The 27,431-nt window shown below is 40.4% G+C and overlaps 1 protein-coding gene across 1 annotated transcript in view; it reads right to left on the bottom strand.

Annotated features, from left to right (window-relative positions):
* The window catches only part of LOC117947855 (cadherin-4-like), a 236,135-nt gene that overhangs the window by 25,980 nt on the left and 182,724 nt on the right, over positions 1 to 27,431 (bottom strand). The window contains exons 6-9 of the mRNA XM_034877202.1: positions 15,604 to 15,759; positions 10,292 to 10,436; positions 8,102 to 8,274; positions 3,664 to 3,801 (exon numbers count right to left, since the gene is read on the bottom strand). Of these exons, the coding sequence (XP_034733093.1) occupies positions 3,664 to 3,801; positions 8,102 to 8,274; positions 10,292 to 10,436; positions 15,604 to 15,759 (612 nt within the window). The remainder of the gene's footprint in view (positions 1 to 3,663; positions 3,802 to 8,101; positions 8,275 to 10,291; positions 10,437 to 15,603; positions 15,760 to 27,431) is intronic.

The raw sequence follows: 27,431 nt of genomic DNA, 5'->3' as shown, positions 1-27,431 counted from the left end.
TTCTGTCCAAGATGGGGTTCTGAGTGTACATTACTGAGAAATAAAATGAACTTTTTTGATTTTTGGAAAATGGCTGCATGAAACAAAGAGTGAAAAATTTAAAGGGGTCTGAATACTTTCCGTACCCACTGTATGTAGTGACTTTTAGCAGAGATTTTCTTTGATCAAGTTTTTCTTTCTAAGAGACTGCATCTTGTCCCCCAAACTGCTGGACTAAAGGAAAGGAGGTGTAAACAATTTGATTATGATTGGCACAGAATGCAGTTGGCTTTCTCCCAGCACTTGACAAAACACCTCTTGCCAACACTCTCACCTTTCTGTCACTATTTTGGCAGTGGGAAAAGACTAAAGGAGGCAAAGAGAGGTGAGAGGAGAAGTGACAGGGAACTTCATCATATTAACTTTGTGAGGCTGGTAAAGGAAGTAGGCCATGGGTGCAGGTCTCTCTACCCATAACTACAGAATACCCTATTCCATGTGAGATACAATCAACGTTGCACTACTGTATGTGGAAACAAAAAAGGGATAAATAACTTTATTTTATTTTATCTCATTCCGCATCTCAGACATAATGCAAAGGATGTACACAACATCGACTAATCACCCTACGCCTTCACAACTGTACACATGCACCACCCTCTGCTGCCTTGAAAAATAGGGCAGCCTCTGATAGCTGGATGAAATTTTAATCATCAACATTAAAGACAGATTCCCCAGAACTTTATATCAAACTTTATATTTCTGGGACACGTTAAAAGATCTATGGGGTTTATTGCAAATACTAAATATTTGCATAATGGCCTGTATTCTAAACTAAATGGCTTTTATGTCATCCCAACACTAAAATTGTTGATTTATGAAGGGAGTGGGTAAAAGTGTTCTGCTCACTGTAGCTCCAAAACCTCCACTAAAGTTTGTCATCAATACCCACGATAGTATTAACTTCCCTCTGTGGCGATGATGGAAATGCAATTAAACATGGTGGAATACAGTTAGAGAATATCAATTTAATACTGGCCACTATCATCAATACGCCGGCATAGAGAATCCTAAATCAGAAGAGGATGCCGAGTCAGGAAAGGTCTTTGATTTACAACAGGACACATCTATGCTTTATCACTGCCGCTGTAGAAAACAGCTCCTGTGACCAAATAATCCTTAAATTTTTTCTACTCTCCCCATCATTCTCTCATCACCTTTTCCATTTTTTCGTCTTGGACTTTACATGGTGGTCCACTCATCAACTCCTCCTCCCTCTTTGTTCTCTTTTTGTTCACATCTCCTTCTTCCTTCTGCCCCCTCTCTGTACATGTCCTGCTGTGTGTGATGTAGCAGCTCTCTGATGATGTCTATGGCTGACACATGCTTACTGCCAGCACTAACTCATCATCATAAGGGTCCTAACGCCCCCCAGGGCAAATGCTAATGCTAACTCTTCTGCTACCACCTCAAAGAGCCGAGTCTTTACCGTAGTGCTGATACCGCCTCAGCCGCTTTCCCTGCATTTGCAGAGCTAAGCACCTTATCTACCCAACAGGCCTGTGCTCCCTATTACCGCTGATAGTAGAGTACGCATACTGAATAATTCTGACACCTGAAGCAAAACTGACACCTCAAAAGAATTTTCATCATAACATGCAACTGGCATGGAGACATGCCAACTCCACTTATGACCATCTTTACCACTAAACAAATACATGTTTCTTCCACATCAAAATGGAACTGTAACTCTGTGAATTTAATTTAAAACCATGCAAATAATGGCTCAAAATAATTTTCCAGCAGCCAGTGAGAAATACTGCTGCCACCTCAGCCGTTCCACCTGCATACTTTGGACTTTTCATTTTTACCTCGCTCTCAATAATCCTCTTCAATAATGTAATAATGTAGTCCTTCTATAATGTAATCATCGTTTTAAATATCACTATTACAACAACAATCATTACCGATTTGCTGGCTTTAGGTTTTTAGTTTTCTTTTCTCCTTGTGTGTAAGCCAAAAGCAAAGCACTGCCACACCATTACACCTCCTCCTCCATGCTTCACGGTGGGAACCAGGCATGTAGAATCCATCTGGTCACCTTTTTCTGGGTCGCACAAAGACACGGGGGTTGGAACCAAAGCGCAGATATCCACTGGTCTAATGTCCATTCCTTGTGTTTTTTGGCCCAATCAAATCTCTTCTGCTTGTTGCCTGTCCTTAGCAGTGGTTTCCTAGTTGTTATTTGACCATGAAGGCCTGACTCGCTCAGTCTCCTCTTAACAGTTGTTCTAGAAATGTGTCCGCTGCTAGAACTCTGTGTGGTATTCACCTAGTCTCTAATCTGAGCTGCTGTTAACTTGCGATTTCTGAGGCTGGTGACTCGGATTAACTTATCCTTAGCAGCAGAGGTGACTCCTGGTCTTCCTTTCCTGGGGCGGTCCTCATCTGAGCAAGTTTTGTTGTAAATGTAAATGTGCTGTATTTATATAGCGCTTTTCCAGTCTTAACAACTGCTCAAAGCGCTTTTACATCTACAGGAAACATTCACCATTAACACACATTCATACACTGTGGCCGGGGCTGCCATACAAGGTGCCACCTGCTCATCAGATAAACACTCACACACATTCACACTCCAATGCGCAGCACCGGGGGCAACTCAGGGTTCAGTGTCTTGCCCAAGGACACTTCGACAATGACTGCAGGGGCGGGGATCGAACCACCAACCTTCCGATTGGCAGGCAACCGCTCTTCCACTGAGTCACAGCCGCCCACAGTTGTAGCACTTGATTATTTTTGCGACTGCACTTGAGGACACATTCAACATTTTTGCAATTCTCTGGACTGACTGACGTAGCCATTGTTACTTTCTTGAAGTAATAATGGCTACTCGTTTCTTTTTACTTAGCTGATTGGTTCTTGCCATAATATGAATTCTAACAGTTGTCCAATAGGGCACACTGCCTTCTGCACAACTCAACTGGTGGTCCCAACCACATTAATAAGGCAAGACATCACCACCTGTGAAGTGAAAGCCATTTCAGGTGACTACCTCATGAAGCTCATTGACAGAACACCAAGGGTTTGCAGCACTATCAAAAAAGCAAAGGGTGGCTACTTTGAAGAAACTAGAATATAAGACATGTTTTCAGCTGTTTCACACTTTTTTGTTAAGTACATAATTCCATATGTGATGCCTTCAGTTATAATTTACAATGTAAATAGTCATGAAAATAAAGGAAACGCATTGAAAGAGAAGGTGTGTCCAAACTTTTGTTTGTACTGTGTGTGTGTGTGTGTGTGTGTGTGTGTGTGTGTGTGTGTGTGTGTGTGTGTGTGTGTGTGTGTGTGTGTGTGTGTGTGTGTGTGCGCGCGTACATCCTTCACAAAGTAAATACCTTTTGCACTCCATGACCCTCCTTCACTGTCCTTATCCATTTGTAAGGACATAGTGTGGTAGTCATCCTTCCTCCTTTCCTTATTCCATCCCTCCCTCCCTTTTCATTCTCTCTTCCATATCTTCCTCCTTCCCTCTCTTCTTTAATGTCTGTCACTGTCCAGCCTTTTCTATTTCTTTTACTCCAACATACTTATCATTTCCACCCTCTTCTTTAAACCCAGAAGCCTGTCCACCTCCAAATTGTAACCCCTTCCCCAACCCTCTTATTTGTAGCAACTCACAGTTTTGGCTGTCAGCATGGGAGGGTTGTCGTTGATGTCGGTGACAGTGATTATGGCAGTGGCTGTGTTGGAAAGCCCAAAGTTCAGGTTGCCCTCCATGTCCGTGGCCTGCACGATGATTGTATACTGGGACACTTCCTGTAAGAAATCAGAAAAAAAATAGATTGTGCAGTTATTTATCAGCAAAAAGCTTTCTCTTCCTCCAGTCTACATCAAAAGCCATGGAGTTGGCACCCAGATGAAAGAAAAAGCTGAGCTTGTGTTCTCTTCTATAGGAGCTGTCCATGGTCTTATTTGAAACACAGAATCACAAGGTTGAAGTCTTTTATTCGACTGAGTTGAAACCTCCTCAGCAGAACGTTTCCAGACTTCACACAGTCTGAAGGCTGCACTGTGAAGCCTCCCCATGGGTGTGTCATCAAAAAAGTTCAGTGCCAAAGATGGACATATGTGAAGACAATGATCCAACTGAAAGATTAATAGACTATCTATGGAGCAATAAAATGAGGGAATGATGAATGCCATTTCCCCTTTTGAAATGACTGTCACTTCAGTGGAAGCTGAAATATGTTTCTCTCATTTGTTTTTTTGTACTTCACTACCTCTCTTTGCCAGCATCCTCTGTCTCTTCTTCTGTCCCACGGTGCAGTTAATGGGCTGCAGGAAGGATGGAGCCCAGGAGCCGACTGTCTGGGTAATGTGTCCCGTCAGTGAGATTCCCAATTACATTCCCAGTGTCTCTTTCACCTGCTAATTACCGAGTAAATATCCCAATTAGGCCAGGACGCCACATCAGGAGGATTAGACAGCTCCTCAGTTCCTCTCATCTTGATGCTAGATGAGATGCTGAACTCCAACCTTGTGTACACACTCTCATTAACACCTGTATGTACACACACACACACACACACACACACACACACACACACAACATGCCTCTTTCTCCATATATTGTTCAGAGGCAGCGCTTGCCTGGCTGTTCCATCAGCCAGTGTACAGCGTGTACACAACACTCTCACTAATTAGACAAGGGAGTAATTATGTAGAGCTTCCCTGAACCTCTCAGCATTGCAACAACACTGCAGCATACCCAGCCTCCTCTAGAGGACTGAGGTCTGTTACTGTCAACAAGCTGTTAAAAGTCCACAGCAGACCAGTGGAAACCTTTAAAAGAGAATCATTGTGGGAGTTTATAGAGGAGAGGAAGAAATCATTTCAAAAGTAAAGAACAGAGAAGAGGATAAGAGACAGCGGGGGATGCGGCCAAGGCTCAAAGAAGGACTACCAAAAATAGATGCTTGTGTGTTGTTTTTTTTGTAGCACCTATTACCTCCAACACCCCAGCCCAAGAAAGAAAGGGACATGTAGAAACTTTCAAAGTTTCAAGGGCCAAAGTGCTGACTAAAAGTGGACCATGGAAGCACCACAGTGGGCTGTGTAGCATCTTTCTGTTAAGTTTATGAACATACAGTAAGTTGCAATTTTTTCCTGCAAGCGTTGAGACTTCTTATCTGCTTTATAAGAAAAGTTGCAGAAAAACAGAAGCATGTATTTTGTATGCTACATAAACAGTGTTTAAGTGTGCAGTCATTAATGCTTTCATAAAATGTATGCACAATTATGAGACAACACAATGTGAAGAGATAGATCCATGTACTTGTCTGTGCACATATGGTGTGTATGAGTGAAATTGTGCTCTTTTACATCTGTCTTTGTGTTTTGTGTGGACGAATTTAAGATTTAGACCTTGAGGGTGAAGGCAATTTTGGAAAGTGAAGACATCTTGGCTGGTCCGCACTTATTTAAAGGGCTGTTTGATTGCTAAGACTTGGGAGCCGCCTGGTGCAGGTGCGTTTAGGGTGTGTCCCAATCCTTTTTTGCTAGCTTGACGGCAGAAAATTTTTTTTTTGCGCCAGGAGCTTGGTAAAAAGGGTTGTACTGGGTGTCTTTATTAATTTATAGGTACGTTTTGGCTGTACCAAGCCATAAACCAATCAGTATTGCCATTTCCTTTAATAGCCAGACGCATTTGTACCTTGGTTCATTGCAAGTATGTTGGCGGATTTGCACCTTCACATATTTCAGATGTAGTATTTCCATGTGTGTGTGCTGCTGCGAGTCCATGTGTGTGTGCGCTGCGTTATTGACTTTAGACCAGATTTTTGTTGGTCAAGAAAAATCATGTCCCGCTGTCTCAAGATAGCTACAGTATATGCCAAGAATTTACCTGAACACACCTTCCTGTATGACTAGCCCGCCCATGGGCGCAAAGATGCGCGAAGGTGCATTTGCTCTTTAAACAATGTGGGCACCGGACGGGAAATTGACAACTGTGTCAGTATTGAAATAGCAAAGACACTTGTGTCAGGATGTGCACCGTGCTGCGCCGGGTGCAAGATAAGGCCCTTGATCTTAAAGTTAGAATTAGCTTTAGGCTAAGATTAGCTTCCGTGATGGGGTCAGGCATGTATGTAGTTGTGATGGTTAAAGGTTTGAGAAGCAGACTTCTCTCCCCCTCATTTACACAACGCAATGTGGATACGTTATCTGGATGTGTCACGTGATTTAAACTCAGTATTAAACAAAAAACATGCTTATTATCTTTTGTCCCTGCCTCATTGTGATCAGTTAGAATCAAATATAGACAGGCAGGGCTGGCAGATATATCAACAAACATGGCACATTCCAGGTCAAGGGAAACAATGCTGCTGAGCTCAACTTATTGTTCCTTTGCTGAAATTAATGGTACATGGACTGCACTTATATAGCGCTTTTCTTCCTTAATGGACAGCACTTTAGCCTCGCATTCACCCATTCACTCACACACATACAGCTGGCGATAGAGCTGCCACGCTGGCCTTCCCAGTGTCTTGCCCAAGGACACTTCGACATGTGGACAGGACATCACAAGTTCTCAAAGCCTAGGCAATATCTTCAAATTACTTGTTTTGTCTGAGCAACAATCCAAAACCTAAAGATATGCCCTGTATAGTGACATAATGTAAAACAGAGAAAAGCAAATAATCCTCACATATTGTTCTGTTGATCAATGAATTAACTAACTGTTTTAAAAATGACTTACAGAACAATTATTTCTCTTTATCCAGATAAAATATCCTGAGATTGATTGCATATTAAGGCCAAGTGTAAATAGGATCTTTATTTGGCTGGTGAAAGGGAACGGGCAGTGCTTGCCCCTCCCTCCATATCCCCAGTGAGGTGCCTTTGAGCAAAGCCCTTAACCCAAATCTGGAGATGCTCAGTGGCCAACAGATCACACTGACGTTGTACTGGGCTTCTTCCAGGTGTGAATGTGTGTAATGCAGTGACGGGGAGCAGGGTGTTCCTGAAAAAGACAGCACTTAGTGTAGTATCACTTAGAGCCCTTGGGTAAATATAGGTTAGTAAAAGTTAAGTTCTTGGGATGAATTATGTCTGTATTGCTCTTCACAAGTATAGTTGTACAAACATGAATGTGTGTGTGTAGTGAGGGTAGGAGTTTAATCCTACATTAGACTGGATGGATTATCAGTAACTGAAAAAAACGGACATTTTGACTCCATGTTCTACTCATACCTCTCTCCCACTCCATCTGGCACCCACACGTCTCATCCTGCTTCTGTCTCCATCATCCTATTTCATTGCCAAATTCACACTCACTTCCTCCCAACTTATTGTAATACCCCGTCTGCCCAGCTCTGTTTTGTTCAATTGCTCCCTTCGGTTTTCTCTCCCCCCCTCAATTGCCTGTGTTTTATCGAGTGTAGATGTGATTATATGGGCTTTTGTGTTTGTCTGACAGGTGTCAAGGGCATTCTATCTTGTATATTTCCACTTTATATTTACCACACATACACAGAGACAAACACACACACATACACACACACACACACACACACACACACACACACACACACACACACACACACAACACAACACAACACAACGGGAGCAGCCCACTGCAGCATGATGCGTTGTTAATAGGTCTGTCACTGGTGACAGTTTGGGAGGATGATCTGTCTTGGAGATTTTTTTGCAGAGTTGTCACTGGCACATCTATGTCGTGACAATAAACACATTTGGATCTTGTCACAACTTTATACCTCCAAGAACAAGGTGACCGCAGAAGAAGGCAATTTACTGTAAAAACGCAAGATGTATGTGTGTGTGTGTGTGTGTGTGTGTGTGTGTGTGTGTGTGTGTGTGTGTGGCCAGACAACATTTGTCATTTGAAAGTCGCATCTCAGAGTGGCATCACAGTAAACAATGCTGTTGGGAACTAAGGTCTATATAAACAAAGATAAAGGTGTATCCTTTGGCCAGCTATAGTTCATTCAGACTGTGTGGATACTTCTCATTTGTTCACAGATTTGCATGATCTTATCTCTGTAAAACATTAAACGTGAATTGTAAATGCTTTGGGAAAGAGAAGACCAACCTCTCGATCGAGACCAGGTGCCACAGTCACAATGTCTCCAGTCTCGCTGTTGATGGTGAACATGTTTGGGATGGGGCTGTGAGGCATCTGGGACAGGATTCGATAGCGCACCATTCCATTGGCTGTGGTGTTGTCGTCACCGTCAAACGCTGACACGTGCATCACATACGTTCCTGATGGTGTGAATAATATTTGTCAACATATACGTCCAAGCAGCCAAACGGACACATATGACTATACAAACAATACAATATCTTAAATAATAACAGTAGAAATTACAGTGCGAAACGCAAAAAAGTGCTGGTGTATTTATTGCACTTACTCTGTTGTGCTAACATTTACATTGGTAATAATCACACTGAATGATTTTGTATTGGTAATAATCCCACTGATATTCACGTGTACATAGCTAGAGCTGATAAACAACCTGGATGCTCCCTAACGTTATGTTAATTGATATTTACAGAATTAAAGTATGTCCGCAAAGAAATTTTGCACACCTGTTCTATGAATAACAAAGACTCCAAAAACAAGCACTGATAAGTGCCGATGTAATTCTATAATACATTTTATGGCCAAATCACATTTATTCATTTAGCGGATAGATTGAACAGGCTGCAATGACTATATAATGTTGACTGTATAACTATTTCTTCGTAACTAAAATGGAAGGCTCTTGTCCTACAAGTACATTTTGATGACAGGTATTGCTAATCACGTTGTTATGATACAACTAAGATAATAAAATGCCCAGATGTTTGATAATCATTGCCTACATTAATTCAATAGTTTAAAACCTGCTCTATAAATGATAATCACTCCGACTACAAGCAAAGTTAGCACAGACATACTATAGTATATGCGGACTCAGTTCTGTTGGAGAGAAAAAGCCACTATTCTTCTATGAATGCACCACTTGTTTGCTGCCTCCTCACACTCATATAACTCTGTGGGATCACTGCCTGTCACCCAATCTCTCCATCTTTCTCTCTCCCTCTTGCTCTCCTTCTCTCGCAGCCGGCTCTAATTGCCAAAGATAGTGATATCATGCCAGTGACAGCCCCTGTCCGAGGATAATTGTAACCGCAGCTCCCATTTCAAACTTCATTACATCTCATAGCAACATTTGTCAATGACTCGGCCACAGGGAGCACTCTAAAGGCCACTCAGCGAGACGAGGGGGAAAAAAGTCGGCAGGAACAGAGGGGGGGAGAGGAAAAGAGAAATAGAGGACACCATGTTTGGTTTGATTCCAAGTGGAGGGACTCTCAGTACTCTACCCATTGCCTTTTTTTTAGAGATGGAGGGATAGAGAAGTAGATGAAGAATCACAATGTGTCACACATCGCCGGGGTAATTTCATTAAGCTGCACTCTTAGGGGGTTTAATGTGGACCCTTTGTACGGGCGTCCTAAGTTGTGCCTGACAGGATTAGGTTCCCCATAATGACGCTTTAATTTGCAAACTAATTCAAGTCTGTAATTGGCCTTCCATTGAAACCACTGGAGCTCTAAACTCTAAAACTCTCCTTTTTTATGATTATTGTTCAGCTGAATGTCATGTATGCCACAGAGACTTGTCTGCTGTGTGGGGCGAGGCTGAGGGGAAGGGAGAAAAAAAAAATGAAAAGAAATTCAGAGAGAAAAGGAAATGAGAACCTGGACACCTCTTGAGCTCACCGCTGGTGCAATAAACTTTGGCTCATCAGGCTCACACACACACACACACACACACACACACACACACACACACACACACACACACACACACACACACACAGCTCTTAGGTTAGACATAAAATGACCCACTGGTGCTACAGCGTGGTACATTTAATCCTCAATCTCCGCCTCAGCCTCAGCACCCTCTGTGGTTTATGGCCGCTGCTGCAGCTGGCTAAACGAAAAGCCACTGTAGGAGACAGCTTCTTCGTCGGTCTGCTAAATCAAGGGGAATGGAAAATTCTCTGTTGCATCAAAGATTCAATGGTGGGGTCATACTTTTAAAGACACCAATCTCTCCTGATATGCTCATCACTCTTCCTCTCTCAACTCATATTCAAACACTTCACCCCTCCAAACACTTCTTTAATCTTTTTAAATGAACACTTGTCTCCTGTAATTACTCCTGCTTCATACTGCACTTCTTGTTTTGTCCATCCATCCATCAATCCATCCATCCATGCTTCATTACCGGGTTTAGAGCCTTCATCCACAGAGCCATTGTACACCTGGTTTTTGAACTCAGGTCTGTTGTCATTCATGTCGATGACAAAGATGTACAGATCGATGGGGTTCTCAACCTGGTTCCCATTCATGTCTACCGCATGGGCCCGCAGCTGGGAGACACAAAAACACAAGAGATGAGGTTAGATTATAATCATTATGGGAGGAGGAAGTAGTGAACTGATAAATAATGGATGATGAGTATGTGATGAGTGCTTGTATTGGTTTTATGAGGAAATTTATTCAGGGTAAACATTAGGTCTTTGACAGATAAAGATAAATATTTCTCATGGAAAAAGGGCCTATCTAACATGTACTAACATTGAGGAGGAGCTCCTTTCTTACTTTTCCAAATCCTCTTTTTGTCTTTGCAACTTTTACAGTTGAAATGTTATTATTATAATAAAAAGACCCTGCAGCTGACATATATCAGTGTCACACATATTGATTTCTGGTGACTACAACTTTATTCAGTCTAGTTTAATGAAATGCATTTATATAGCACATTTCTACCTTACAAAGCGATTTCTGAACGTCCACCTTGTGGTTAGAGGACCACCCTTAAGTTAAGTTATGTGAAAGTCTGTGCACGCTTTATTTTAATTTTATTGCGTGGTTAGAGATGTATTTTTATGTGTGTGGTTAGAGATGTAAATACTCAAACTGCATATTTCAGTAGTTGTTGGCATGTTTGAATATCACTTCTATAAATCACTCTTTCAGTGTACACCCAACTGTCTCCACTCACAGGAATAGACAAAAGAAAGGGAGAAGCAACACAAATAAAACACCAACAAACTGAAAGTTTTCTTTTGCTTCAAGGTGACTACTTTCATTGAACCTCTAAGGCCAAATAAAAAAGCTACCTCTGCACGGCTTCCTGAATTTGTCATTCCACTCTGCTCATGAATACACAGGCTGATACAATCTGCATTATTGAATCATACAGTATAACAGTTTCAAAAAGCCTTTAGAAACTTGCACAACAGAATATGAGGTCGGAAGTGAAATTCTGGATATTTTTCTTGCAGAGAAATTGCCTTTTCCAATCATGTACTTTCTCCAGACTTCTTATCTCTTTTACACTTAGTCCTCAGAAGTTGTTCTTTTTTTCATCTCAAAATGAAACAAGAAACATCTTATTGTATTGGTTGTTGGCTATGTTGTAAAAGCAAGGTGTCTGTTTTAGGATCCCTGTGTTGGATCCCAGGCCAACATTCTGTCTGGTTTTGTTTGAAGGAGAGTTGTGAAATCTCTTCACTTCCCTCTAACTCCACAAACACAGTCAGCCCATCCAAAATTCAACTTAGCTGTGCTTAGATCAAATGAGTCACCAACAAGGATTTCTCACAAACTTTGGACATGGAGTTATTATTGGAATCAATTCATACTTTAAAATGTGTCTTGACTGCTTTTTTTAATTTGAAGTATGGAGGAGAAAAATCAGAACTGAATCAATGAAAATGAGGGCAGAGAAAAAAACTGAATTATCAGGGAAATGGTGAGTTTAAATAAATACATGAGGTTGGTCTTTTTAACGCTATACTTGAAGGTCAAATACTGAAAAGGCATTTCCAAAATAAACTCCTTGGTTCTCACTAAAGCTGTTTGGATTCATTTCACCTTACCTGGGAATGTTTATGTCCCAGAACATGACTTATTCAGCAATATTCCTGTCAGCTGAAAGCACCGGGGATGTTTGGTTTATATCATACAAGGGAGGTAAGGAAAAAAATCTGAATTCAGATACTATCTACATCCTGCTCCTAACACATGCCGGTAAATATTTATTCAGTCAAAATGTCAACAATCAATTTTAGGCCCCTCATCCTTCTGATGTTTGTTTGGGAGATTAATCTAAAGGACAGCTAAAGGAAGAGGAAAGTATAAAGTGGCAGAATGGGAAGCGCTGAAGGAAACATGTTAGAAACAGATTGAGAACAAAAAGGTTAACTTATAACATGAGCAGACTCTTTTTTTCCTTGTCATGTATGGAGAATTGAGGAAAAAGTATTCACTACATCTGAGCATGCCTGATGGGAAAACTGCTACCTGGCCACTGCGAGAGCATGAGAGCCAGATAAATAAAACAGCCTCCAGGCTTATTGTGGCAGGAAATAGAATAAATAGGTCCTTCTCAGACAGGTGAAGATCCTCTCCACCGACGGCCAGCCTCTCCTCTCAACCGTCTGTTTCCACTTTGCACCTCCACCACAACTCGCATCTTCAGGTCTCCCTGAGGTTAATTTAACTTTTACATTTCCCCTTGCATTGTCTGATGTGTCCAGCACCCAATATCCGTGTGCTGCCATCGCACATAGGCTCTCGCTGGGCTGTAACAGGCTAAGAGCCAGGCCCCTTATCTCTACCCACTCTCATCCCTCCATTCCGCATGTACCCACACCCTAATTCAATAACAGCAAGAGTCAGAGATTACCGCTATGTTTAAAGAAGGCAAAATGTAATTCTGGGTCCACATTAAAGTAATTATCTTGAAAGGCAGGGGAGAAAACAGACCGTACCAGGCAGAGCTCGGCATTCGGCAAAGAGGCAGCATCCGGATAGATATAACAGCAGTCCCAGAAGCTCCAACCTTTATTTCCTCAAAATAATGCATATTGTTTGCTGGCTGGTTTCTAATTTAAGACGGCTCATTCTTTTGAAATAAATGGAACTACACCGTAACTTTGTTCTGTTCTTGAAATATGGCATGAAATATGAAGTAAACCGAAGAATGAGAATAAAGACCAATTCTAACTTTGTGTGAGTTCTAGCTTTCCAGGATAATGTTGCTCAGTAAAGAAAAATATCCCTTTTAAAAAAATATATTCTTGGATTGATGATGTTCATGTTTCATAAAGTACAGTGTAATTTGCTCAACAGCATCAAGTGTGAGAGGCCTTTAATTGAAGTGCTTATCTCATCTGGTTTCTCCCTGACATTTGTTGTATCGTATGCTTTTCCTCTTTAACAAACATGGAGTTTGACTTAAGCAGCCTCTGCCTTTCTTAGCACATCATTGATTGGAGTTTCTCTCGGGTATAAATCTGCTCAGCTCCTACTAAATGGTTGGGATTGCCAGCTTACCAGGACTGTAAATCAAGTCTAGTTTCCCATTTGAATACAGGGATAGCGGCAGGTACAGAGACAGTGAAAGTGATGAACCCATTGTGGTTGCTCACTACATCAAAGCCTTGGGACTCTCTTTCCACAGCAGCACTAAAACTAGCGGAAATATTAGCTTAGGTAACAATACGACAAGTTAGCACTTTTCTAAATTTCAAATGCACTTTGCTCGACTGTTTGACATTTCCATGCCTTGACACGCAGGCAAAGCACAAAAGTATGTGGACAGGCGTTGACACCGTTAACCTGGACATAAACAGTCAGTGAACTTTAGGGATGTATTTGTAATCTTAGGAAAGAGGCTGGGTAGCAGTTCAGTTTGTTTGCTATTCTAGCTTTCCAACTGTAGTCCTCGAATGCTACCCGCAAAGGTGTAGGGGATCAGTTGCTTTTCTGCTTTAGAGGAAAAGGAATATTTAAACATTTAGGGAATTCTGCTCTCAATTCAATTAAATTTTATTGATATTGCGCTAAATCACAACAACAGTTACCTCATTGCGTTTTCCATTTCTTGTTTTATTTTAGAGTATTAGATGAAAAGATCGACCCCACTCATGACTGTGCATTAAATATAAAGTTAGAGCCAGTAGGTGATAAGCTTAGCTCAGCATAATGATTGGAAGAAGGGGCAAACAGCAACAGCTAGCCTGCTTCTGTCCAACGTTCAAAAACTATGTGTACCAGCACCACTATTTAAATCTAAGTTGGATGCACTGACTTGAATGCCGTTTTTGTTAGTTGCCTTGCAACCTCATCGTATCAATAGGAATCCAGCACCTCCTAATAACTTACCCAATTTATTGTTTTAACATTTTTGCTTGTATGTGGAAGAATTTGACTTACTTGTGGGCAGAATTTTAAAACCAGGCTAGATGTTTTCCCCTGCTTCCAATCATAGACTGTATAAAAAGATGGACGTGCCATAATTTCCTCATTGATTCCCTCTCCTCGCATGATTTTCTTGCGTCTCTCCCATGCTTCCTTGGAAAGTGGGCAAGTGGAGGAGCCAGGGATTCTATTTAAGAACCTGAGATGCACCCTATGCATCAACCCTTGCTTCCGGTCTTTATGCTAAGCTCGCTTCTGCTGGGTGTATGGTAGCTTCATATTTAATGTAAAGAGCAGAGAGTGATATCAATCTTATCATTTGTCTCTTGGCAAAAAAAGCTAAAAAGGAAGATCTCCTAAAATGTTGAACTTCTTCTTTTGGGAACAGACATGAGAATGACATTGACCTTTCATCTCATTCTCAGAAAAAAGTAAAATAAGAGTATATCCCAACATTTTTACATCTTGCCACTCACTAAGTCAATTTTTCCTCTCTGTTACTGGCATTGCTGTTTAAAAGCTAAAGTATGACAAAGGGAATGTGGTGTGGCGGGCAGAGAGCTTAATTATTAATTATTAATTGAAACACCCCCTTACTTATGCTTCACTGCATCCAGATGCTTTGCACATAGCGCTGCCTTACCACAATGAGTTAAACCGTGCAAACAGTTAATTCCATCATCATTGTGCACTAAACATCTTTTTGTTCTTCGCAGTGATCAAAGTAATACACATAAAAACAACTCTTTGAGGAAATGTTTGTAGTTCATGTGTTGGACTGTATTTGAGGATTGATATAATAATGCAATGCAATACTCTTATGTAATGTTTATTGAATGGACTGAATTCAATTATTAGCAGATTTCTTTTTCATAATTTGCTATGTTGAGCAAATATATGTTATATAATGAAAGAATAAATCAAATTTAAAACAACTGCCTGTTAGCTCATGCATATTTGATACAGGAAGTGAGGGTAAGTAAATACTGCAAAACTACTACATGAGAGGTCCTTTATAGATACTTTTTATTAGTTTTCTTTTATTAGTTTTTGCACTGTTCACACAGAACGGCACAAACATATTTCAGTAAAATGATTTCTATAGCTTATAGATTTATTTCCCTCATTGTATATATATATATATATATATATATATATATATATATATATATATATATATATATATATATATATATATATATATATATATATATATATATATATATCAGCACTACCCTTTTATGTGTGTGTTTGTGTGTGTGTGTGCGTGCGTGCGTGCGTGCGTGCATGGGTGTGTGAGAGCGAGAGAGAGTGACACACACTCACATGGTAAGAAGAGCGATGTTCTCGATCAAGAGGCTTGGTGACAAACATCTTTCCAAGCACAGGGTCGATATTGAACACCTCGTTGGGGGGTTGATCCGCTCCCACCCCAGTGATGCTGTATCGGATTGAGATGTCCTTGTCCTGGTCTGAACGAATCTGCATCACAATAACCAGAGAGGAACAGTTAGTCAATCAATCAATCAATCAATCAATCAATCAATCAATCAAGTGTTTATTCAAAGTATCGTACTGTGTTTCACCAAGACTTTATTCCTCTCTTGCACTGAGTAAACTAAATCAAACACACAGTTATCCCAGCCGACCTACACCTATTGGTGCAATTTTTGCCCTGTGGGGCATTTATTATTCAATGATAATAATTATAATAATAATATAATAATTTTGTACCTTCACAACCTCAGAAATCCAATATTGCATATTCTTCACTGGAAGCATACACATGCACTGGCACACAAACGCACAAATGCACAGGGCACGCATCCTCGCACACACACACACACACACATATAAACATACATTCATCAAAGTCTGGCATTTCTAGCTACCACGCACTCAAAGTTTCCATTAGTGCTGCTGTACGGAGCGCTATGCATTCTGTTTGGCAGAATTGGACAGCTTCAAAAGAGAAATTTAAATGCAATATTTTGGGAAGGGAAATATGATATCAACATTTATTTACTGTTAACTGTCAGTCAGGTAGTGATTTATTAAGGTTTGCGGGAGCCAAGCTTGGAAAACAGACATGTGTTTAACCAAAATACGATTAAATTAGAAAGTGAGGTTGTAATTGTTGTGTAATTAGGAAAGCAACAACATGCAACATTACTATAAACTAATTAAGAGGAGGCAAAAATTGGCCAAAAGAAAATAATAGTCTCAAATCCAGGGGTGCACGCGTGAAGAGAATTCTTAAATAATTGTGTAGGAAGCAGAATATTCATTAAGAAATTGGCCTTCTTACGTTGATTCAGCTTTTCTTTCCAGATAGGCGGCTAATAGCTGCATTAAGTGCACTGCTAGGCTTGTGATTTGGACTGGAATGGTGTCTAATTGGAACTCATTTGGAGAAGTTTTTCAATTTAATGCCCAAATAGAATCCAAACCTACAAGCATCCCATTTCTGTCCATGCAACTACATGACAACCCGTGAACAACATCAGCGGTGACTCAATCATACTTACTCCAGTATGCAGGTACACACCGTACACACACTCACACACACACACACACACACACACACACACACACACACACACACACACACACACACTCACGCAGTAAAACATCCACATATACAGACAGAGGAATGGCCAACTTTTTTCTTCTAATCAATGACTATTTCAGTGGAGAGCCTGAGTGCATCACAAGAGTAAGAATGTCCAAAGTTGTCTCCATCTTTCACCACTCGGGGAACCAATTTAGCCACACTTTTGACACACTAGGAATTCTGCCCTGCTGAGAAAATAGCTGGAGCAACTAACAAGGACAGGAAACGGACATACAGTATAAGACAGGTGTCATCCTGACTCTTCCTACTGGTGGAATAAAAACCTGTCACCCTCAACGACAATGCCATTATTACTATTTTCCTCCGCTTCATCAGCCTCAACATTATCATCAACTCACCATTAGAAAGATATGGTTGTGTGGTATGGTGTGTCTTTCTAATCAAACAAATCTGATCAGTTATAAATACCTTCCCTGTAAGAATGCAAGATGAGGTGTCATAACATCCCACTAATGCTATTTGTACATGTCTATATGCGTGTGTTTTCTTTGGGGAATATGGGGAGGAGAACGTCAGCGTGCTCTACACATATCTCAGCGAATTACTGCTGACAGAGATGATAAACTGCAGGCATCAACTGCAATTACTACAAAGAAACTCTACTCGTTAAAGATCCAACAAACTAACAAATACCCACCCAGCAGCTCAGTTAAACTCTCAGTGTACCGCCATTACCCTCCTCTATAGGAAAAGCAAAGAGACTGCTGCAGCACACTGACTCTATCTACCTTTCTTGTCACATTAGAAAATACAAGCAATTAATACACATCCCACTGCCAAACTGTCTGCCTCTCTCATTCATCCCCTTTTTCTCCTCCCCTCTCCTTTTCTCTGCCTTCCCTTCTCCTTTCCAACTCCTTTTCTCTACTCTCCACTCCACTCCACCCCGTCCCTCTCATCTCTCCCCTGCGCTGGTCTCTCATCACTCTCTCTTTCTTTCTGCGCTTCAGGTCTCCATGGGGACAGAAGCCATGCATGAAAAATGAAATTACTTTAATCCGTTGGCCTTGGCAGTGGAGTATAAATCCTCACCAGTTAGGAAGTGATAGCTCTCCATAATTCCATTTGGGTTTTCCCCGCCCCCCCTGTTATCCCACCTGTTTCCCAAATCATCCTGGGGGGGGTTGTTTCTAGCCAAGCCATTCTAGCCAATTAGCTCACCCTCCCACAACGTTCACGTAAAACTGTTGAGGGATGGCGCCAGAATCAGAATCCACATTTGTGCGTGGGTATTACATATGCACATTAAAGTGTGAAAAATTGTGTTGTTTCTGACTGATAATTAATAATGTATGTCATAAATCCCATTCATAGATGCATGGTTGTACATTAACAGTACCAATTTTGGATTTTAGCTAGCTGTTGTTGAACGTTATCATTCTCTTCCTATTATCACTGAATGTTGTGTCAGGCAGGATGTAATTTTGATGGTGAGCAGCTCTCGCTATCACTCTGCCATCACTGCCATTTTAGCTTCAGAAAGGGGGGGGGGGGGGAATGTGTTGAAAAAGCCAATCATGAGATGAGCAAAAAGAGCTTCTCATAACTGTAGTACTTTTTATTTCCTTTAATTAAAAGATGGAAACTCTCTCTCTACACCCCCACCTCACAAAATACCACACAGTCACACTTCCACATGCACATAAAATCTCTCCATTGGGTAATTAATAACAAATTCATTTTTAAGAGTGACTATTATACTAAAAATCTGTTTTTCAGTTTTTGATTTTTCTGTATTTTTTCTTGTTTCTTGTAAATTTTCTACTATTGTCTTGATAGTGCGTATCTGTGTATATGAAAATAGAGTGGAGAAGAAGCGCTCAAACGAAAGAGATTGATAATGAGAGTGAGAGAGAGAGGCAGCGAGAAAGAGAGAGAGAGAGAGAGAGACATGACTGTATCATCCAGCATCAGAAACCAGACCAGCATCAGAAACCAGACACTGTCTAAATGACCTATTTGTAGACGGATCAAAGCAATTCCCTTCATTACTGACAACTTGTCTGGTTCTTAAGGAGATTTTATCAGTGAGCTTAGCTCCCTTCTGCCAGGCAAAACTGAATCAAATGAGAAATTATCATGGCACCGGGTCTTTGGGGAAAACAGAGAAGAGGAGATGAAGAGAGGGGAATGAATAACACAGAAGCGCTGTTCTACCACCACCGTTACTGGGGAGCCGAGGAATTAATTCTCACTTAAAAATGCATGTTAACTAACACTTTAAAATGCATCAAACTACTACTACTTAGATATATGACTGCACTGCTGGTTGTAAATATACATATTTTAATAATAGAATTATATATCTTAAAATGAAATGAATCCAAATTGCGCGTATTGAGTGTGACAAACCTACTAATAGAGTAAACTAAAACACAGGGAATTATCACCCGCATCTGCAGTTCACCTCAACTCCATGGAGATTTTTTTTTCAGCTTATTGTTTTGGATTTCAGAACGTAACTTTACTGTTTGGGTTCACTTTTACTACCTTACCGGCATCATTGCTTAAAGCAGCAGGCAGCTGTATAAAGTGAAAAAAATATGATATATACTTGCCCAGGACCAAATGACAGACACGTAATGACCAGCTGGTGAACAAAGGGGAGCATTTACCAGCTAAAAAGACATATTTCTGTCAGGAGTTGGTGGAGACCCCAAACAGGGCTTTAAGGAGACTTATTATTTGGTTTTCACATGGCCGGCTTCGCGGTAACTAACAGCAGCAGAGGGGAAGCAGGTTCAATCCGGCATTCTGCAGTAAAAAAAGCATAATCTCTTATAAGGCACAATTTGTTGATTTTCCTTTGCTTTATATTTTCTCGAAAACATCTAAAACCCAGTTCCCACCTGCTTGGCCCCTCCCATAACCTGAGATACTCTAAGTTATTCTGGCTTTTCTTGGCTGGCTCTATTTTTTAAGTTGTTTCAGTTCAGACTCTGGAAATGATGGGCCTATCTGCTTTGTGTGAAACCAGAGTGTTCCTTAGTATATTACCATGGCACTTGTTTGCCTTTCAGCCCACGCAACTCTCACCATGGCAGATTAGAAGAGAAGGCGCTATATGTAAACAAAGGGGAGGAACATGGAGAGGCTTAGGGCTCCAGTATGCTCCATTCGAAAGAACGTTATCTTTTCACAGACACTGTCTATGCCAGCATACTCGCTGTGTTTGCAGGTCTTTGACGATACGGGAAAGAAAGGAAATAAAACAAGAATATTTCAAAGTTAGAACTAACCTGGTACTGTTTCAGACACAAGAACACTGAAGGAGATGGTTTGTTTGTAATCTAGACCAAGCAAGGAGATAGAATGGAGAGATTACTGTATGAGTGATGGAAGAGGAGGTGAATGTGTGCCAGCCAGATTGATTATCTCAGAAAACGTTCATTTCAAACCCATTCATCAATCAATCATATTCAAAAAACAGCCCATCTCACTGACAAAACAGCAGTCATGAAACCATCAGCTCCGTGTCAAAACCAGTGCAAGAGAAAATTTGAAACATGATGTATTGGTGTATTTTGTATTTTACTTTGGTCCACAATTCGAAGAAAATAGCTGCTTTGCTCTTTGCTACATTTCTACAGTGCATTTTAAATTTGATTACCAGTACCTTAATGTGCAGGCTACCTGACAGATGCATACATGACATCAGGTGTTTCTTTTCTTTTTCTATAGTGAGCCGGTGCATAGCTACAGCCATTACGTACCAGTTCAGTATTTTAATTGATCTTTCATGTTCTTGGATGCTTTTGAAGTACAGGTACAATTGAAGATAATCTGCGGTTTAACATGTAGAGAGAACTGCAATTACCAAATGCACTGCTGTAATGATCTTTCTGCATTGTGTGTGAGAAGCAATTTCTACAGAAATGATACACCAGTCTTGGTACTTCAGATCCTTGTGCATTCAGAAAGTTATATCGGAGGTCGAGTTTTTTTATTTCCACAGTCCTCTAGAAATAAATGGATACGAGGATACATTTGAAATGATGACCTCAGGGACTTCTGGGAGCCATGCACGAGACTGACGCATTGCTCCGTTTCAGGTATCAAAAAATACCCCAAACTTGAAACCTATAACAACAATTAAATAATTCAATTTTAAATAATTTTTCAATTTGAACAATTGAAAGCCAACAACAAAGTGATGGAAAAACGGACAACGGAGCCAACGGACAAATTAAAAAAGTGCTGAAAGAAAAAGGCATTGGTTTTTGTTGCGGGGGGTGGGAGGTGCCCAGCCGTCGCAGAGGACCCGACTTCCAACTTAGAAGAGATGTTACTGAAGGCGTTCCCTAGCAACAAGCGGGCGACGGAAGAAAACAAATAGAGAAGGAAGTAAAAGAAAAGCTCCAAGAGTTTAGGATATTACCACAATGTTAAAAGCACTACAAACGGCGCAGAACAATATGTGCGTGGATCGCAAAACAAGGGAGGTGAAATGTTCCTCTTTACTTAAAACTTAATCTATTGAAATTACGGCAAATCACCGACTGAACGGAATAGTAATGTTGGACTCATTAGTGGACATGAAGCGCACCAGCAGGTTAGCCACTTTACCACTAAGGAGGGTCCCAACCATCCAGGATCCCCCCCACCCCCCCCACCCACCCACAGGAGCTTTAGAGGGACAAAAGGTTCCTCTGCTACAGGAAGTTTTCACGTGTATTGTCTTTGTCATGATTAGTGTAAATGCTTGTTCTTGGTCAGAACAGGGGAAGGTTTTTCTTTGTGTGTTGTGTGGATATAGCATCATATCTTTCTAGACATAAACTGGTACATACAGGGTCCAGAAAATGAAAGTAGTGTCTCTAAATGTGAATGGGCTTCGTAGCCCAGTCAAACAGAGCAAAACCATTCTTAAACTAAAAAGAGAAAACATAGATATAAGTATTTGAAAAGGACAGCAACTGAAACACACGGGACTTTAATATGTGCTGGTGACTTTAATACTACGCTTAACCAAAACCTTGACTCAACAGGGGAAAGAATATCTCGCCCCCTAAAAATAAAGAAAATGAACCTACTACTATTAGAATTAGGACTAATTGATATTTGGAGATAGGGTGTTTTAGATAAGAATGTTTTAAAACATATGAAAAATTACATTCACAACCTCAAGTCAATACAGACCAAAGACTGGAGTCACTACTCGAATCCCTACATCTACCAAAAGAAGAAAATACACTTTTAGCCTCCCAATTTTCAGAGGAAGAAATTGACTCAGCTATCTCAAGACTCAAAGTTCTAAATCCCCAGGCGCAGATGTTTTCAGCTCAGAATGAAGAAGAAGAAACTGAAGGAGGTTTAGACTCCTACTTTATTAAAAACATTCAACTGGGTCCTGACTAAAGGGGAAAACCTGCGTCATGGAAAGAATCATTATATCAGTTATACCTAAGGTAAGTAAGGACAAATTAGACTGCGCCAACTACTGACCAATTAGTGGGCTTAATTGGGACTATAAACTATTTACTTCAAAAAAGACTTGAGAAAACTTTACCCCGAATAATCAATATGGATCAAACCGGTTTTGTTCTTGTGCACCAGACGCATGATAATATTCGAAGATCTCTACAAATTATCAGACATATAAATCAAATAAAATACAGGACATGTTGGTCAGTTTAGATGCGGTTTAGAGGCGTTTGACTCGGTCAGATGGAAATTTGTATTCATGCTATGGAGAAATTTAATTTTAATCTAGTAATTATTATTACTTTAAAAGCCTTTCACGATAAACCATCAGCAAAGCTAAAAATTAACAGAGAGCTCTCAGACTCGTTTTTGCTCAAGAGATCAACAAAACAGGGCTGCCCCCAGAGTCCAAATCTAGTTGCAATTATTACTGAGCCAATGGCACAATGCATTAGACAGAACAACAATATCACAGGTATCAATATGGCAGAAGGTGAACAAAAGCTGGCCATGTTCGCAGATGACGTGCTTGTTAGCCTTTGGAACCCAATAGAATCTCTGCCAGCGTTGATGTCTATTTTAGATGAGTATGGGTCCTACTCAGGATATAAAACAGGTTCTTAGTTTTCATTTCATCCGACTCAACGTCTTTGCTCCAGGTACCATCTAGACTGGGACAAGAATTCTATAAAATACTTCTTTTTACAGTGGGATAAAAACCTTTTCAGATTTATTTGGGCAGGGAAGAGGCCAAGAATTAAGTATAAAAATAGCCCTCCCGTTTGAGAAATTATTATAGAGCAGTCCAAACTCGGCCACTAGTGGGATGGTGTACTCCAAATTATAGCTCAAAATGGAAAGAAGTAGAAATGTCAATGGGAAAGGGAATACCAGTTGATAGTTTGGTTAGAGATCCTTCATTGACAATCGGACCCCAACAATCCATGGATAATTGGCTCTTTAACATGGGGTGAAATAATTAAAAAGTATCAATGGAAGAGAAAAACTGAAATGGTTTGCATATGAACCGGATTTAGTACCGAATACCTATGACACAAGGTTCAAAAATTGACAGACAATGGACTTACAACATACTGCACACTCCCAGAACAGGATAACGTTTTTTAAAGAAAGACTTGGAGTACAGAACCAGGATCATTTTAGATGTTTGCAGATCAGGGATTTTGCAAAGAAGAAGTTCCCAAGGAATGTTGCCCCAGGGAGGGATGGGAAGCAGAGCGAGGATTTACAGTCTCACAAGAGGAATGGGACAAGACTTTAAAACAGCAGTGGTCAGTGACAAGCTCCCCCTCTTGGAGGGAATTCAGATGGAAAAATGTGACAGGATTCTTTCTTTCTCCGGCACAAAAGGCCTACTACTCAAATCAGACTGCCTGTTGGAGCTCCTGTGGGAATACTTTGGCAAATTATTTTCATATTTTTTGGAGCTGTCCCTCTGTGGTTCCTTTTTGGAGGGAAGTTGTTTTTGGAAGGGGCTGTTTTTAAAAAGAAAATGGTTCTAAATTTCAAAGTCATGTACCTTTCTGATCTGGATGGATTTAAATATACAAAGTGAGACAAATACCTTTTGAATGTGTTAGTGGGGTGCAAAAAGGCTTTGACCAGAAAATGGCTGAAGAAAGACAAACCATTAATAAATGGGTGGATTGATACAATTTATGATATAAATAGTATTATGGAGAGAGTAACTTTCAAAGTACGGAACCAAGCTGATATTTTTGAAGAGAACTGGTCAAAATGGCTGAGCTATGTGTCATTTTTAAGACCTGATTTCATATAAATTGCAAAAATAAGGTTGAATTCTTTTAATAAGAAATGTCTTTTACCTATTTTAATGCAGTATCTTTATAATTTAATTATGATGTGCTTATTCTTTAACTGCTAATTTACTTATTTCTCAAATCCTACTATTGTTATGTTGAATTATTTATCAAGAACTGTTTTTCCCTATCTTCAAACAGCATCTTTATATTTTTTTATGTATGCTGTACGTATGGTAACTGCTGTTCTACTTAAGGCACAAATCCTGCCCGTCACGTTGTGTTATGTTGTATGTTCTGTGCCCAGGTGGCACATATGTTTATGTTACTAAAAGAAAACCAATAAAAAGTTTAAAAAAAAGAAAAGAAATGATGACCTCAACTAACTTTTCTTTAACAGCCTTGATGTTCATGACTATTTTGTTTTTACATAGTCCATTTTACTGAAGCACATGACATAGGACAGCCCATCTGTAAGATGTGGCTCACAGTGGTTTCAACATTGACCGCATGTTACTGTTCTTGCCAGAGAGGGGTGCAAACATTTCCTAAAATGGGTCTGCATTTGGTTACTGAAACCTTCAATTGCAAAAATTTTTGCATGATATCTTCTGGAGAGCTTTAAACAATTGGTAGAGTGGCTCTGTAAAGCACTGTCTGTCTATTTTAGATGAATGACTTTATAATTTTTACTGTAAGGTCTGAGCACTGAAAAAAAAAACAATGCAAAATAAATACCTTGCTAGGCTACACTATGACCACTATGACCATAAAGTCTAATATAAAAAAAAAAAATATATATATATATATATATATATATACACACACACATAAACACACAAATATATTCATCCTTTATTTGTTCAAGGGGGAGTTTTACAAAGAGCAATGCTCTCTTTTACAGGACACCCTGATCACAATCACACAGTTACATTTATCCTGCCGGTCTGAGGGAGTGAACCTTCCGGTCACCATCTCAGGTCTTTAACCTTTAGGCCATCACTGCCCGATGTATATACATATGACAAATGCAACATGTGAAAACAAAACAAACTCACACAAAAACAGATTGAGCAAAAAGTATTCCTATCTGGCTCATGCATGTTATACACAAAAAAAGAAACAAACACACACACACACAAACACACACACAAACAGAGAGGCCTGTCATGAGAGTGCCAATTAGGTGCGCTGTAGTGTGCTGCTGGTATAGAGAACTGGTTCAGTGAGCAGTAGGACAGCAGAACAGTCACTTGCAGACAGCAAAGTCACAGCAAACCCCTAAAGAGCTGAAAGCCAAGGCCTTTTAAGGCTCTAAAGCCCAACAAACCGGGATAGCATCTCCAAACACAAATCCCAACAGGAACAAACAAAAGTGTGTTCTTTCAACAGTACAGTAAAGCCTAAAAGACATGTAAGAAACACAGGTATTGGCCAACAGGTCACAAACAAACTCTGAACTCTAACTTAATTCTAAAGAGACAGAGCCTCTCCATGAGAAAGGTTTTTAGGTGGCATTGCATATCACATGCACACCCCATCTGTCAAATGCACTCTGGTGCACGCACAAAGATAAAGACATCCTGTGTGTTTTGCTGTAAGTCAGCAAAGTGTCTGCATTAAAAGCTTTCCTGTGGCCTTTAAAAAACACAGACTTTTGCTCAGGCTTTGATGTTGAGCAGTGTATCTCTTCAAAAGGTAGCACAGGATTGATGTTGAGTATCCAAGTCTGAAGTTGGGATTTTCAAAAATGCTTACCAACTTAAAGATAAAACAGAAACTTCCTAACATCTTGTATTCATTAGCTGGCGAGGATTGCATGGACCCTGGGTAAACAGACACACCTGCGGCTATGTGTTTAAGTGTGCATTAAGCCTTTTATATTTGTGAGAACGATACACATCCACCCTAATGTTCTACGCTAGTGGTATGACAATGTCAGTCTGTTGGTGGTCGGTCCACCACTTTGCTCCAGACTGAAATATCTTAAAAAGTATTGAATGGTTTTCTCTGAAGTTGTGTACATTAGCGGTCTATATCCACTGAGCCGCTATGAGGTTGCAATTGTTTTGACAAGTACTGGATTGATTACAATGAAATTTTGTGACGAACAATCATGTCCCTTTCACAATTATCTGTTAGTGGTGATTCCTAATTTTCATTCAGTGCTATTGTCAGGTAAGTATTTAGATTTGTCATCTTTTGTGTTAAATGCCAATTAGCGAATGCTGGTATGCTAACATGCTAAACTAGTTGGCGAAGGTGGCAAACGCTGTTCCTGCTAAACATTGGCATGTAGGTTGCGCTGCTTAGCTGGTCCGACCGTGTGTGAATTCTAGTGCTTTGTGTGGTACCAGATTTTGAGGGCTGTGACAAAGCGTCGGTATTTGAGGAGTTGGCAATGGTCTGTCCGTGCAGGCAATCTCAGCCCACTTGTTTTCAGTTTCTAGTACAGCACCTTTACTCCCACACAACTCCCTGCCATGTACGGACAGGCTTATTTCATTGCTTTGAACAGCTCAGTTTTACCGATCTGCAAAACGCATGAATGCCATTTTCCGAATTACAGAGGGGACAAAGAAGATGAAAGGTCAAACAGATGCGTTTTCAGATTTATCTGGCTTATTGGTCCATGTGATAGTGTGACAGAGCGAAATGGAGAGATAATGAGCTTTTGTGTCTTTTGAATGATAGTTAGAAGTGATGCAGGTGAGATTATTAAAAGAACTTCCTCCACATTAGTGAAAATAACATTGGTTAATGGAAGTTAAGCAGTAAATGACTTTTCCAATTATTGCAGTGTGAAAGGAGTATGGTCTAATAGTGTAGGCTTATAGCAAATTAGACGTGCTAGTCTCCCTGGAGGTAACAATGGGATGACTCGCCCCGTTCACTCTCCTCCTCCAGGCAGGGAGAATGAAAATGAGGCAACCATTGTAGTGGCAGACAAAGAGCGACACACCCCTTAGCTTTGGCTTAGCAGGGTTAGAATGTGAGGGCTACCATCCCACAATTACCCCCCCATCAATTTCTCTCTCTCTCTCTCTCTCTCTCTCTGTACTCTTTCATTACAGAATTGATTAAATTGTGAAATCAGGAGTGTGATGGATGCATGAATGACTTCCCCAGTCGCTCCCCGAGGCTTTGATAAGGACAAATAAAGGACCCCCTGTTACTCCATTTTCCTCCCTCATGCCTTCATCCAGAGGAAACCCAATCTGGATAATTAGAGGAAAGAGTGTTGGATACTTGTAGGAGAGAGAGGGGTGACAGTGGCATGGAATCTGCTGCTATTGCACTTTTCAAAGCCATTT

Source organism: Etheostoma cragini, chromosome 7, assembly GCF_013103735.1.
Source record: "Etheostoma cragini isolate CJK2018 chromosome 7, CSU_Ecrag_1.0, whole genome shotgun sequence".
Lineage (NCBI taxonomy): Eukaryota > Metazoa > Chordata > Actinopteri > Perciformes > Percidae > Etheostoma > Etheostoma cragini.
The sequence above is the reverse complement of the archived record's forward strand: the minus strand, read 5'-3'. Positions and strand labels throughout refer to the sequence as shown.